Source organism: Leptinotarsa decemlineata, unplaced genomic scaffold (genome assembly GCF_025532065.1).
Source record: "Leptinotarsa decemlineata unplaced genomic scaffold, Ldec_3_MD MMD2_tig00078346_RagTag_RagTag, whole genome shotgun sequence".
Classification (NCBI taxonomy): Eukaryota; Metazoa; Arthropoda; class Insecta; order Coleoptera; family Chrysomelidae; genus Leptinotarsa; species Leptinotarsa decemlineata.
Genome location: NW_027412724.1, coordinates 791,966 through 807,523, shown reverse-complemented (window position 1 = coordinate 807,523; position 15,558 = coordinate 791,966). Strand labels below are relative to the sequence as shown.

Sequence of the window (15,558 nt, the reverse complement as noted above, 5' to 3'; positions counted from 1 at the left end):
CTAATTTTGTAACTGTAATTCTATTTTTTCTGTTGAGTAAGTAAGTTGAGCAGGCCGTCAACTGAACTGGGACTACTAATCCTCTATTCATGAGGTAGAAACTCAAATTGATACAGAAGTTAATACAGCTTCACTACTTGACGGATCTCTTGCATTATGCTTCCTGCTTGACAGTGATTGAACGAGAGAATCCTGGATACAATAATTCTACATGTTAATGAGGAATTACCAAATTGCTTCAACTCCCTCAGGCTTTATTATATACCTGATTTTTGCCTTCTGTCGCGTTACGTAAAAAATTACGGAATCTTCCTAGAAGCATCGTCTTGTATATGTACTTTTATGTATCTGTCGCTCATTACCAATTTCGCGGCGTCCTCAAATTATGTCGCCAGGAACTACAGAAAGCTAATCAAGGCGATCGAAATTGTCTTGTCCCAATTCTACATGCAGTATATAGTACGCGTTCTCTAGGTTTCTAACACGGTGGAGCAATAGCCCAACGTTTTTTTAAATGTATATATGTGTAAATAAAATATTCAACACTTCAATACCTACTAGTTTGTGCATGAAGATGTTAAATAAATGACCGATCTATTTCAAAAGTTTTTGTTTCAAGCTGACAAGAAATATTCAGGCAGTTGTCGCGCGACAAAAATCGTATGCATAGAAGAGGTCTTAGACTTCTTTCTTAGTGGCCAGATGGTCGGATTTGAGATATCCACAGAGTTTCAAACCACTCCATATATATGTTGGCTACAACTGGTGAAAGTGGCGATCCCATTGACAGTCCCTCATCTTGCCCTTCAGTTGGAAATAGCAGTTTAGTACACAGCATCCTAGTTATTCCATAATTACTTCTACAGGTAGGTTCGTTCTATCTTTCACGTAACCGACTTCGGATAGTTTTCTCTGTATGATTTGAAGTGGTGTTGTAGTGGTTGGTGTATGTAGAGACTTTCCACGTCGAAACTAATCATTTGACCCTGCTCTTTAACTTCGATTGCCCCTAGTAAATTCACAAAATGTCTAGAATTCTTCACAAAAGTCATTGTGTAGAATTTACTTTTCAAAAGACGTTTCGTTAAATTACTTCGCTTGAAATCTTTTAATTTTTATTTCATTGCAATTGTTCAATTTTCAATTTTTCGCTTGATTTTTATTTTATTGTAATTTCTTTCCAGGGTTTTTTTTTGCTCAATACAATTGTTATTTTCAGCTACTTTTTTAAATTACCATTTTCATTTGTTATTTCAGAGAATTCAAATCATATCTTATAAGACAATGGAAGTCCGAACAAATGAAATTCACCACGAAACATTGTCAACCACCTTCAAACAAACTATAGAACTGATGAATGAATGTCAGGAAGTTCGAAAACAGACTTTGTCACGTACTTTTTAGAGCGCAATGAAACTTTTTGAACAGTTTATAAGGTAGAGAGCAAGTTATATCATGCATTTTATTTCATAATTTTTGTCTCGCAAACTGTGAGTTGTTTAGTGAAAGTAAAAGAAGAAACAAAGCAAAAATTAAACTACTTTCTTTCTGCTAATTGAGGTGTTGGAACGGTGCCATATGATCTTTTTATTGAAAAGAAACTATCTTAATCGGTTGCAAAACTGTTTCTCAGTCAAGAAGTCGAAGGTTGCCTACTTAGTAAATTCAGTCACGTCGCATCGCTTACAGTTTTCATTTTGGAGATTCTTTCAGATTTGTATCTGGCAAATAAATCGGTGTTACTTGATAAATAGAATTTACGTGTAAATAAATCCGATGAAACGAAAAGACCCAAGTGAATGTGTCATCCTGCGACGAAACACGGCGAACATATAAAAATGCGGGTCTGGCAAGGTTACTTTATCGAAAAGAATGCAGTGGAAAGTGGTTTTGACAATGTGCCAAGAAGGGAAGGAAGGAAGCACCCAACAATGAAAGTGAACAAGCACAAATTATGGTCTTATGCAAAACTAACGTTGGAGTCGGAAATGTTGAAACAGTATTAACGGTTGATTTATTTTATTGCTCGACGGATAAGTTCTCCCATTCGCAATAGCAATGAGAGAATAATCTTATTGAAGAAGTTGTAAACGGTTACTTTTGGATATGTAACAGTTCTCAATCCCAGTAGAACAATCGCGAAAAATACGGATCGTCATCTGTGAACTACTATGTTATTCATAGAAAATACATTTTTCTCTTCTTGAACTGACAACCTGTCGACTTAGTACTTACTAATGTTCACTAAAAATTTAATCTATTTGTTCTTCAGGTTTTTTGAGTTATAAGTTTCGAATGAAACGGATTTCTATAATTTTGAAAAATAATTCGAAAATAAAAATTAACTCGACACCAAGATGGATATACTAATAAACAACATATGGAATAAAGTATTTGCATGAACTACATAAACACAAATCACTTCTCTGAAACCCTAAAATATTCACCAAGAAAAAAAATCCAATGAAAATTTTTTGCCAAAAAAATTATCCTATCAAATTTGTCTATTTCTAGTCATGTGTGTCGAAATAACCAATGAAACCATCATTACACTGATAACTACCCATGGATAGTTTTCACGGGTAGTTATCACTTATGTCATGACATTGCTAAGTAACCAACACAATAAAGTTGTTTGACATTTCAGTAATTCAATTTATTTCGAAAATGTCACTTCCTCGCTTTGGTGTTCAAAATGATGCGGCAATTGACAAAATCATTGAAGAAAATACACCAAAAAATACTGTCAATAGTAAAAAATACACTTGGAAAATATTTATGGAGTTTTGTGACGCCAGAAAATATGAATTGGATGGAAATCGTACCCTCGAAGAGCTTGCATTAATACTCAAGGATTGGGCGATTAATATGAGAAAAAAGGATAGCACAGAGTTTAACGAGGCTACTGTTAAAACCGTATGGAATATAACAAGCAAATCATTACAAGAAAAGTATTACAAGGAGTATAATATCGTGCTAGACCCCTTTAAAAGTGTTGCATTCAAACAAGCGCGGAATGCACGCGACGCAGCACGAAGAAATTTACAAACAGATCCCACTAAACGCAAAACAAGTTCAGTACCATTAACTTCAAATGAAATGAGTAAAATTATAAACTTTTGGGATGAAAATACCCCTATAGGACTCCTACGCAAATTTTATCACATAGCAGCGGTGGAATTGGCTTGGAGAGGTGGTGAAGGTGCTGCTTGCTTAGTTGATTATTTTCATATCGAAAAGGAAAACAATGGATCTCCAACTAATAGGATAGAATATAATCCAATTTTCAGTAAAACCTGCCAAGGGGGTTCAAAGAACTGCGCCTCTAGCAAATGGTTAGTTCAAAATAGTGATAACAATGCTTGTCCTGTCAGATTATTCATTAAATTATTATCAAAACGAGGCACAAATATCAAGACAAATAGACTATTTTTAAGGCCAAATCGTCACTGGAAGACAGGAAGCGATAACTGGTATGACAATATGCCTCTGGGTAGAAATATAATCAACGGATGGACGAAATCTTCTGCTGAAGCAATTGGCTTGGATACGAAACAGAGGAAAATAACCAATCACTCTAATAGAGCAACTGCAGTCAGTCAACTAGCTAAGAGTGGAGTTCAAGAACAGCAATTGTTGAAAATTACTGGGCACAATAATGGAAATTCCATAAAACCTTATTTGAATATTGATCAGGAACATCATAACCAAATAATCAATAGTATGCGTGGAAACACCTATGCAGTAACCGAGGCAAATACAGCAAGATCAACGGAATATCATTATACGAATTGTTCTTTTAATAACTGTGTGTTCAATAAATAATTTTGTTCGAATTGCAAAAAATTTTCTCACCGAATATCCCTCGAACATTGATAAATAACTCATAATTTTATCACAACTTCCTCAAGCACGTTATTTTAGGTAACATCCCTCCGCCTTCGGCGTCGGGATGTTACCAAATAACGTGCTTTCGAAAACTGTGATAAAATTATTTCGTTAGTTATCAATGTCCTTGGGATATTATAGCTGAAAATAGTTAAAATTATTTCAAAACTGTGGCTCAAAACACTGGTTTGGTTTGAGAGATATAATTGAACGAATAACCTAGATCCAATGTAGACATCTATGTTTTGCACTCTCGCTTCTATGTTTTTGGCATCTAATTTTGAATTCCAATTGGTTGAGAATGATTACCATTTTTCTTACTGTATGTGCATTGTCCATTCAGTGGACACCTGAACAAATAGGGTTGTATAACGGAAACCTTAGTTGGAGGCAATGCAACTGATTAATTTATTGACAATCCAAATTATGTCCATAAGAATATGACAAACATCCAACAAAGGACTCGTGCATACAAACTATACAAAAATGTTTTCCGGAAGCTTGGAAGAAATGAAGTCCGAACAGTCTTGAATAGCAAAAAACGTCTTTATGAAGAAACACGTTATGGAAATACTGATGTTCCAAAACATGGAAAATCCTGATGAACTTTCTGTAAACTTCGGCAATGGAAAAATATGCATAATTTTTGTCTGTTCTCGAAGTTTCAATTATAGTTGGTATAGTTGGTCCGTCAGTCGTTACTAAGACTTCGAGATATACCCTTCATCCTCGCAGTCAATATTCTGATGTCTGCCGCAGTAGCGGACGAAACGTACTCCATGTTATTGGACCACGGGGTACCAGCCCTGATTTTATCTTCAATCATGTCTCCGACCATGAAAGCCTTTGTTCTTATAATGCTCTTCTCTTCGGAAAATTTAATTAGAGACTTGTACTTTACCTCACAAGAATGGTTTGAAAACTTATAGATCAACGGTAATTTCAGGAAAATACGCAAAAAAATGTTGAAGCAAGCTTTTTTTTCTAGCCGTATTCTAAAAACATTTACTTGTACAACACACACTTGACAATGGAAATACATAAATTTTCAAATAATTCTCAAGTGTCATCGAGTAACACATACAAGTTTAGTGGTTACTACCAGTCAGGTTTATATTATACTGGTAATGTTCATTTGTCAGAACTATGAATCATCAAACTTTCCATAATTTGGAGGACAAAATCGGACTAGTTATTACTTTTGTATAAAATACTATTGGCAAAATATCGAATAAATGGTTCGTAGAAATATGATCCTCTGTTTAAAAGCCATGAAAACTTAAAATATAATTTAATTTTCAATAAACTTAAGTAAAATACCATTATTTATATTCTTAGTAAAACATTTTCTGTTATTATTACCATCCACAATAATATTTCATTAGAGTAAACTTACCAGAATTCTTGTCATTATCAAATATGAAAATACACATAATATATACTTATAAAAAACGGATCAATCTATCACATTTGTAAATGAACAAACTGAACAGGAAGCACAAATAATATTGACAACATTTTTCCCTCACCAGAATTCTGTTTCACGATGCCTGTTTCGATAACAAATACAGCATTTTTGTTCTGGTGAAGGAAACGTGGTTTTCAATAAATTTATTTCACGCCACAGAGGTTCCAGATTCTACTTATCCACAAAGCACGAAACGTAACAAATTTTTAAAATTTCAAAAACATCAGCAGATCAGGCATTTTTTCTAAAATTGAAAAAAAACTGAGTATGAAACTAAAAAATATTATTTTACAACTTTTATATAGTACAATGACATGTTCAATCCTCCGGCATCTCTCCTTGTGTTTGCATTTTCAAGTTTAAGTATGTAAATCATTTCTCTGAAGAACTACTTTTGAAAGAGATGGTATATTCTGAAATACCTTGTTATTTGTAGTTTCAGTGTAGCAGAAATAAATCTGTACCGCATCAGAAAGTGTTATTGAAACATGCCACTCAGTTAGAGTAACTGTCATACTATTATTTATGTAAGAGTATAACTAGCCAAACAAATTATGTTTTTGAATCCAATATCAGAAACATCACTGGTTAAGTTAATATCTTCGTATAGAACATTCGATAGAATGATCGTTTTTTATGTGTTAAGCCTTCAAAATCTTGGTTGTTGATTCTTGTAAATGTCAAACACTCTGTGGGTTGAAAATATTATTTAGAACATCTAGATAACAAATTTCCTCGGTTTCAAACATTAAACATTCTCTTTAGACTTGAAGAGGAAAAGTTTTCATTATCGGAGTTCTGTGGACGTGCCGTTGCAATCTACTTTATATTACGTGATGGGATTTCATTGCAAAAACTATCTTCTAATTCAACGACTTGAATTACAATTACAATCCGATATCCGGTTCCTAGGAACTTAACGGCTCTCGACAGACAACTTTGTTTTATGTATACGTGAATTATTTGAATATACAATTGATTTGTAAATTGTAAAGGTTCATAATGCTTTCAATTTCTCAGGCTGCGACTTACAAGGTCTTTTCTGTACATCACTCTACTTCAAAACAAGTCCAATCTCAGAAATTAAAAATTTTATCGGTTATTACGGCAGCCAGTTTTTTCATGTTGTTATACAAAACCTAATCCAGTTATCATCCGAAGATGTCTGTGGAGATTAAAAATCGAAACGTCGTAAAATATCTTGGTTTCACATATTTCTTATTTTATTGCATCATTTATCTTCGTTACTTCATATTCATTTATTTTATTTTTATTGTTTGCAAAAAATCAACATTCCACTTATTGTTTAGCCTTTGTATCAATTCATTTTCAATTCAGATCACAAGAAATTCTTTTTTTTACAAATCAGCGTTTTCACATTTCCCATTTGCACATACTCTTTGTTTATTCATTTTTTCTCATATTTGATATTTTCTACTTTTTGAGTAACTCATCCGAATAATTTAGTTTCGTTATTTTTAGTAAAGATTCAATCAATTTTTGTTTGATTTTTTCTTCTATAGTTTTCAAATTAATCAACTTACTCCGAAATAACGGACACCAAAATATTGTTGAATTCTGATTCACGTGGAGCTGCACAGGGCCTCGAAGGAATCAACTGATTTTTGCCATCAAAATTTGCTACTTCTTGGGAAGTATCTACTTTTTTCATGAGTTTCATCTTCGGATCCACTGTTAGATCAAAACTAGTGAAATTATTTGTACTCGATATTCTGAAGCACAACTCCGGTTTTCCAGGGCAATCACCAGTATTAGTTAAATATCACACGAAAACGTTCAATCAATTGCACATTCACTTTCGTATGTTTCTTGTTTACTATACCAATAATGAAACAATATCGTTGTTGTTGTCGTCATCAAAGTCGGCGTCGCTAATATAATATGTATGTAACGCACATTATTGGTATGCGGTCTCTCTGTTCAAAAACACTTCATTAGAACCACATAGAGTATTTGTCCATGTTATAAAACAACCAAATGTAACTACGAATTCGAAAATTTATTGAAGTGATAATTTCTAAGTAACGGCGCCAATTTGTCTGGCCTCCCTTTCGCATTCGTCAGCGGAAGGCATGCTCCTCCTCTCTCGTCGGACATACGTTCAGTGTTTAGTGTGCGTTAGATATATATTGTTGATAGTATTATAAAAAATCTAACCAGCAAGCACGTAATATTCTTTTATCATGTGAATCGTGGCTTGAAAATGATGATACAAATGATGATACTAGTTTTGTGAGGATCACTTCATTGAGGTTATACTTGTTTTAGTTTCAAGTTATATAATTCAAATTCACCTCCTTCCAGCTGCGAAATGATATAAAAAATTACATATGAGTAGTAACATTTGATGGGATGTATATCTACCTATGAAACTAACACAAAGAAACCACACCAGAAAGTGAAAACTGTCATTAAATGTTGAATTTATGGGTGTAAAGAAGTGTTTAATTGATAGGTGTGCACATTTACAGGTTAGTGCTTGCATAGTACGAGTATGAGATATTTTAATAAAAGTAGATATTATATGTAAAAGTAATTGAGGTTTTCTTTTACTGCAAGTTACCTAACCACAAACATAACCTAGGACTTCGGTGTCTGAACAGGATTATCTGATAAACTACAATTAATACAAAAAACTGTAAATAAAAGATGATGTACATACAAGAAAGTTTCAACATTTCGAAATTCGTATTATCAATGTTTTCACCTCAACAAATCTATTCTGGCCAAATTAAAGCTAGGTATTCACCTCAAATTTTAATATCATCCTTTATGATTCTTGGATTCTTTATTGTTCTCACTAAACCGCAAGCAAATAAGTTAAATATCTAAATGACTCAGAAATTAAAACAAAGTTGGAGGAACATAGTCCATACATTTCATATACACCGCCATATTCACTGAGGCGTGACTCAGTGTTCTAGTTTACATGATCAATTGCAGTATTTTATATTTTTATTTTATTGAAAATCTTCATTATCTGAAAATATTCTACAAAACTGAGTTTTATTAAACACTATTTTTTTCGTTAAATCATACCTATCATCATTCCTTTCACTGATGTCGAATCAGACACTAATGAATACGTTGATAATAGGAATAAAATAAAAGGGGTAACTAAAAAATCGAAATATCTAGAAAAAAACTCGATATATTTCTTGTGACATCATTTTCTATTCGACATAGTAGATCAATACGAACCTGAACAGAAGAAAAATGTAAGCTAACACTTGCATTAACGACGGACCTGCATCTTGCATTCCGAACATTCACCGAAGATCTATTTATAATATGAATTGGTTGTTGCGGATTCGTTTTTAGACAGTCTCGAGAGGTGAAGAGACCAAAGGAGGACTCGTCGATCTTGGTCTGTGGTGGTACAAGTGTACCTAGTCGATTTTTCAAGTGTCATTCTATATTTGAAACAATATATCCTATAGCGTTCGTTAAACAGCCGACGGCATTTTGATATTTGATTTATTTGCTGTATACAGTGTGAACCACCCAAATGAAAAATATTCTGTAACTTTTTTATGACAAAAAAATTCAGAAACATGGTAACTATACAGGCAGTTTTTTTTTAAATCTGTTTAAAATCTGTTTTTCCGTTAATAGCAAGTGAAAATCGATCGTTCAGACTAGGGCTTGAACCACCGACCAACACGGCAGTCAATTCGAGTGAGTGAACAAAGCACCCACGTCGAACCGCCTGGTTACCGACCGAATAATGTGGTAACATTGCTATATTCTAAACCGTAACAGTTACGAAGACGATTAAATGGGAAAAAAAGGTAACTGTCATCGGGAACAATACAATGGTCGAAGAAAATTTATGGGGACTCTCGCCCTTCTCGAGTTAGACAGGGAAAATCAAAAATGCTCTTTTTCGTTTTTTTCGAATGGAATTGTTATTTCGGAGAATATCAAAAAATGGAATGATAAATATGATAATGATAAATATTCGACAAAACGTCTCATGTCAATATGGCCACCACCACCTTTTTTATTACAGATATTGATAAAGCGATGAATTCACAATCCAAGAGTATATCACATTTGATATTTTTACAGCGTTTCATTTGAAATAACTACCATCATCAGTGACAACAATAAAACAGAAAAACAATTTATTTTATCATGAACTTTTGGGTGTTGAAAAAACTTTATCCTTTATGTATCCCTAGACAAAAAATCTAAAGGAGTAAAATCTGGGGATAGAGCTGGCCAGTTAATTGATCCATTGTTTCCAATCCACCCAAATGTTCCCCTACTATTGCTGCTTTATGGGGAGGACCGCCGTCCTGTTGAAAATATTGTATTTTATGTCGGATATTCAGTGGCAATTTATTTAAGTAGCCATCGAACTCATTGAATAGAAAATAAAGGTACATTTCACCGTTCAAATGATCATCGTAAAAGAAAGGGCCAAGGATGTTTGTTCCCACAATTCCAAACCAAATATTTATTCCGAACCTTTCCTGAAAATTGGTTTCCCTATGTATATGTTCATTTGTATTATTCCACCTATATAATAGATATTTCTGTTGAACCAACCATTGTTGGTAAATTTTGATTCTTCCGTCCATATTTTTTTTTTACAAATATTTTCAACTTCCCTATTTCTACGTTTTAACCGCATGGCTAAACGTACTCTCCTTCCCTAATCCCTTTCAATGAGGTGATGAACTTTGCGTATCCTGTAGCATTTATATTTGTTTTTTTTTCAAAATAGTTCTGGTGGATTTTACAGAAATCCCCATTTCGTGGGCATTTTTTTTCTAATCGTATAAACATTTGGATGTTCGGAATACGACGATTCGGGTATAGCTCAACATACATATTCATTGCCAAAAAAAGATTTCTATTTTATTTTGCATAACTGAATAGCATATCAGTCCTTTTATCATTAGAATACATCTTTGATATGTTCATAAACGTTAATGTTAAATGAATTGAGATGCTATTATTTGATCATACCAAATTATACAACAATCGAATTTTGACCAAAAACTAATATTTTCGTTACTTCTAGGATTCAGAATTATTTTTATTTAACAGTTACATTTCAAACTGTTAAGTGGTTATTCAAATCGAGGAGCGCCTGCCCGGTACTGACAATGCCCAATAGACTAAAACAGCTGTCTACTGGTGGCTCTTAAATTGAAATCATATACATATATATATATATATATATATATATATATATATATATATATATATATATATATATATATATATATATATATATATATATATATATATATACTATACTATATTGTGTACTATTCGATAGTCAGGACTATCGAATAGTACACAACGGATGAACACCCGGAATAACAACACATCATATATATATATATATATATATATATATATATATATATATATATATAAAGTGGATAATCTTAGCGACTGGAGAAATGTACAGCAAAATGGATTAACGGGGTCTCTCAGACAAAAAATCAAATATCTGTTTTACTTTGTCAAGCTTTCGCTTCTAATGGGAAGCTTCTTCGGGGCAGTAAAAATGAGTTAAAAACAATAAATTGAACATATAAACTGACGGAGAAGGTTGAACATGTATAAGATTATTTTGGGTTTGACAAATGTCTATATATATATATATATATATATATATATATATATATATATATATATATATAAGCTGATTCATCCAGTATGTAACCGACTGATTGTAAAACAAATTATAATTTTTATGTTATCAACAAATAATTGACATTTATTGATTCATGTCAAAATTAACTTTCAAATTGTTTTTCGTTCGATTCAGTTCTTAAATATCATACTTATATATATATATATATATATATATATATATATATATATATATATATATATATATATATATATATATATATATATATATAAGTATATATATATAAGTATATATAAGTACTATTCTAATCATTCCCATATTGATTTCAATTCAAGAGCCACCGGTACTGATTTCAATTCGGTGGTTCACACTGTACCTATAAACTCAGTAACTTGCAAATGTTCAAATTTTCTGCAGAAAACAATTAAATTCTATATATGGGATTATATCTAAGCCTAAGGTATAATAACATAAATGAGCTTCAAGACTAACTGGGCTTTTATTCAAAGTATTTTTAAAGTTTTAGGTAAACCTTTAACAAGTGATGAGATCTGTGACGCCTTCCATGGAATGAACGAAAAAATATTCGGTTGTCGTCCGTAAATAAATAGATAACTTGGCATTTTCGACGAGAATGTAAAAGTGAGCGCATCTCCAGGGAAATATGATATACGTTCCACATGTTTGCGGGTCTATAGAAAGCTCCTCGATAAATTCTCTTCTAAATGAATTCCTTTCTTTATTAAACCTGTGGGATAACTGAGTCACCTGATTTATATTTCGAATTAATGTAATTATCAATCGATTCGACTGTCTATGATGTTTGCCCACAGGTTACACATTTGGTTCGTTTCTTCTCTATTCATTATTGATCTTTGGGAAAGTCAATGCGTAGAACTCAATATTGAGCCATGAAACTTGACCATTGTCTTCCGTGAGTAACTTATGATTTTATTGTATTAGGTTGTTTCAAAATTCCGTTCAAATGTCATGTGTTTTTGTAGCTCCATATGTCAATAAATATTTATTCTACTTTGTCGTGGTTTATACAGATCGATAGAGAATACTGTACTCTGAACATCGATGCTGTCAATTTCTTTCCAACTTTTGATATTTTTACTCTTTTCAGCTTATTACTATATGACGTCGTTTATTGATTTCCGGCCAATTTTTCTCTACGAATTCAAATTATTCAAATATTTTCCTCTCTTTTGTTCGCTACCTGTATTATCTCAGATGACAAGTCCTAGATCCTTCGCCAAAATAGTCAATGTAGATACACATCTCTAAATTTATTAGGGTGGCCTACATAAAACCTTTAACTGCAATGTTATTAGGATTTCAGGGATACAAATTTGATTTTATAACATTTTACAAAAGGCTAAAAATACTGACTCGATATTCTTCCAATTCTTTGACACAAATCTATCAAGAAGGCTGGTAGTGTTCTTAAGATTTCACTTTTCAGGTAACCTAAAAAAACCGAGCTGAAGCTAGGCAAATCTGGTGATCCCGAAGGTCATTCAATATTGTTTTTTTTCAGAATCCGGCGCCGTGGATTATAAACATAGGTGCCGTGGAAAATAAAGATAAAATTCATTTGATGTTTCGAAACGATGGTGCTCCTCCTCCGCATTGTTTGTTCCTCGACGTTTTGACCAATATTTTCCACAGCATAGGATTGGAATTGGCAGCATTCAATAGCCTCCACGGAAACCAGATTTGCTACTTATTGATTTATATTTGTGGGAATACCTGAATAGTAAAATCTATAGAAGACAACCAAAAAAAAGGAGAGAAAGGAACTGTCCAACAAGTACCGTCGAATCACTGCAGAAACGCTTTGGTTTCATCATCACTTTCAATATTTCATTAAAGAATGTAAATTCTCAAACGCAACTTTACACAACCCTATTAATTGAAATTAAAAAATGCGTGGTCTTTAAGGCAACATCTGTTTTTTTTGTATCATGTCGCCTTTTGTCTAGTCTATTTCATTTAAGTCTTCGGAAAACACTGCAGCCCCATTGGTTTTTCCTCTCATCTTTTCATTACACCCTTTCCAAAAATCTTATTGCAATGTCTACGTTATACAGCCTAATTATGTTCAGATGTCCTTTAAATGGACGATGCTTATGTATCCTCCAAATGAACAATATTCAGTGAGAAGCCCTGTTAATATTCTTTTTAGCAGATTCCTGGAGAAGTTTTTTTTTTCATCAAGATTTTCCCGTTTATGTTCTCGGAAAGTTTTCAACACCATTTTACTCGCTCCCTCCCTAAGCTATTTAATAATTTTGAGGTCATTGTTACTCTCGGTTGAAGAGAAGATCAACCCTCTTCAATCGAGAATCATCGGATTTGCGTGTTTTCCTGAAATGCTGACGAAGTTCCTGTTTCGTTTTAGTATACTACTCTGTATATGGAGCTAAGACTGCAAGCGGGCAAGACCCAATACTGCATGATTTTTTCAAAAACAGATAAGATCGTCAGATTGGAGACCTTAATATCACCAGTAACTTCTTTTATACTTTCTTGAGCGGAGTTCGAGTAATTTAGTCTACTTGATTGCCTAGAAAGAGATGTACGTTAGAAGTTCGCGGAAAAACTATTAGTGAGAAAGGAGAACATGAACAGGAGAACATGAAACCTGAATTCCTTATGATAAATGTATGATATTAAGTTTTTGAGTTAGTATTGAAAAACTGACAAATAACATGACAATCTAAGAGCGATGAATCGTTTCAAAATATAAATGAACATTTTTTTGGTGAACATGTTTTAAAAATGTACCTCATATCGGAAATAACACACCCGAAAATAGGAGTAAATATGTACCAATGAAAATAATATTATACAAGTTGAATCTTGGCCTCCGTTCAAAATAACTGGCTATCAATTCTCTTCTTTGTAACATTAAGCGTTACAACATAAATTAAATTGTCAAAATAATAATATAACAATAACATTTATTAATTGATGTTAGTAACCAAATTAATTTTATGTTTGCACTTTCTCTGAAGCTGCGACAAAATATTCAATCTGCCATAAATCTTATGAGTGATATTCGGATAAAACTTTACAGCTGATCATAATGAGAAATAACTTAAGTACGAAGTGGAGATGAAGCTGTGGTTATAACCATGGGAAAATGAATCCATTGAAAATACTTTTTCCTCACCAGAACAGAAATGCTGTCTCTCGATGCGCGTTCAGTTAACCGAGGAGATTATTATTTATATATAACTACTTCTAACAGTTTTCTGATTGATTCGGCCGTTACTTCATGAAGATCCATAGTAATTTCATAAACTACATCTCACGATTTGATCTCCACAAACTTTATTCGAAAAATATATCACGACATGTTTCGCTAACACGGTAGCTTCTTCAACAGTGATTTGAATTCTACAAATTGCTTCTTACGCTAATATTTTATTTACCACAGGTAACTAAAATTGGGATTACCTCCATCAAATTACCTAAACCTCTATAATTCTTATATACCTGAGGTACCTCTTCAATTATTATTACCTGAGGTTATTACCTCACTTCTACATCAATGATAATACTTTCTAGGATTTTTAAGAAACCAAGTTCATATAATAGTGATCTATTCAAATCCAGGTGATCATTCATTACAATGTTTGAATTTTTAAGTTTATTAATTTCCATTGCTTCCAAATGATTCAGTTTCAACCCTTTTTCTATGTGTAAAATTTCGAAGTCTTCGTTAAAGATATGATTTTCTTCTAAAAGATTATTTGAATATGTTGAACTTGTTCAACTTCCTCAAAAATGAAGCCACTTTTTCCGTTCTTATGATGCACTGTTTGGAACCTTTGGTGTAGTGATGAATATTACTGGAGTTTTTTCCCAACACCAAATCGTTATTTTTAACACCTCGACACGTGTTTCGATCACCAAGTGATCATCATCAAAGAGGAAGATTAAAACTAGAAACTAATGCGAGCTAACCCTATTTATGCTATATAGGTAACCCATTCAGGTAAACCATCCAGGCGTACCAACCATACCGGTAAACCAACCTAAATTAATTTTACAATTTTGCCTTATCTATTATTTTACAATATATGTTTATATAAAACAATTTTCAGCTATATAAAAATTAATTTCACAATATTGTCTATCCAAAATGTTCCGATAATATTCACTTTTTCCGTTGTTTGTCCAAAATACGTTAAATCTCTATAATTTTGATATTGATTATCTAACTTATCAATAAGAAAAACGTCTCTAATAGCTTTTCCGTAGACTTTTTTGGAAAGTATTTTGTTTATTAATTCGGCTTCAAACCCATTTTTTACTGCAATTTGCTTGATGGAGTTCTTTATTGAAATTTCTTGAATTTGGAAAATTTTGAAATACTGAAACGTGATCCAACTAATTTTTTCCCAAGACAAGTGAAAGATTTTTTGAAAAATTCAAACATACTTTTTACTGAAAGGGAAAAGTTCAAATTAATATTGATGAACCCCCAAATTCCAAAATTATACTCACTCATAAAACTGCACAAACAGAGTTATCCAATTAGACCAGTGGT

At 32.6% G+C, this 15,558-nt stretch overlaps 2 protein-coding genes across 13 annotated transcripts in view; one reads left to right on the top strand and one right to left on the bottom strand.

The window, feature by feature from the left end:
* LOC111510194 (uncharacterized) overlaps positions 1-15,558 on the bottom strand; it is a 144,062-nt gene that overhangs the window by 52,735 nt on the left and 75,769 nt on the right. The gene's annotated exons all lie outside the window — the stretch shown is intronic.
* Positions 2,470-4,034, top strand: LOC141487036 (uncharacterized). The gene is made up of 2 exons (XM_074185776.1): positions 2,470-3,335; positions 3,438-4,034. The coding sequence occupies exons 1-2, from the start codon at positions 2,668-2,670 to the stop codon at positions 3,823-3,825; spliced, it is 1,056 nt and encodes a 351-aa protein (XP_074041877.1). The 5' UTR covers positions 2,470-2,667; the 3' UTR covers positions 3,826-4,034.

Excerpts from the sequence above, each read along its gene's own strand:
- LOC141487036 (XM_074185776.1), top strand. The coding sequence starts at position 2,668 with ATGTCACTTCCTCGCTTTGGTGTTCAAAATGATGCGGCAATTGACAAA. Across the intron at positions 3,336-3,437 it reads AACTGCGCCTCTAGCAAATG|GCCAAATCGTCACTGGAAGA; the intron begins GTTAGTTCAAAA and ends ACTATTTTTAAG.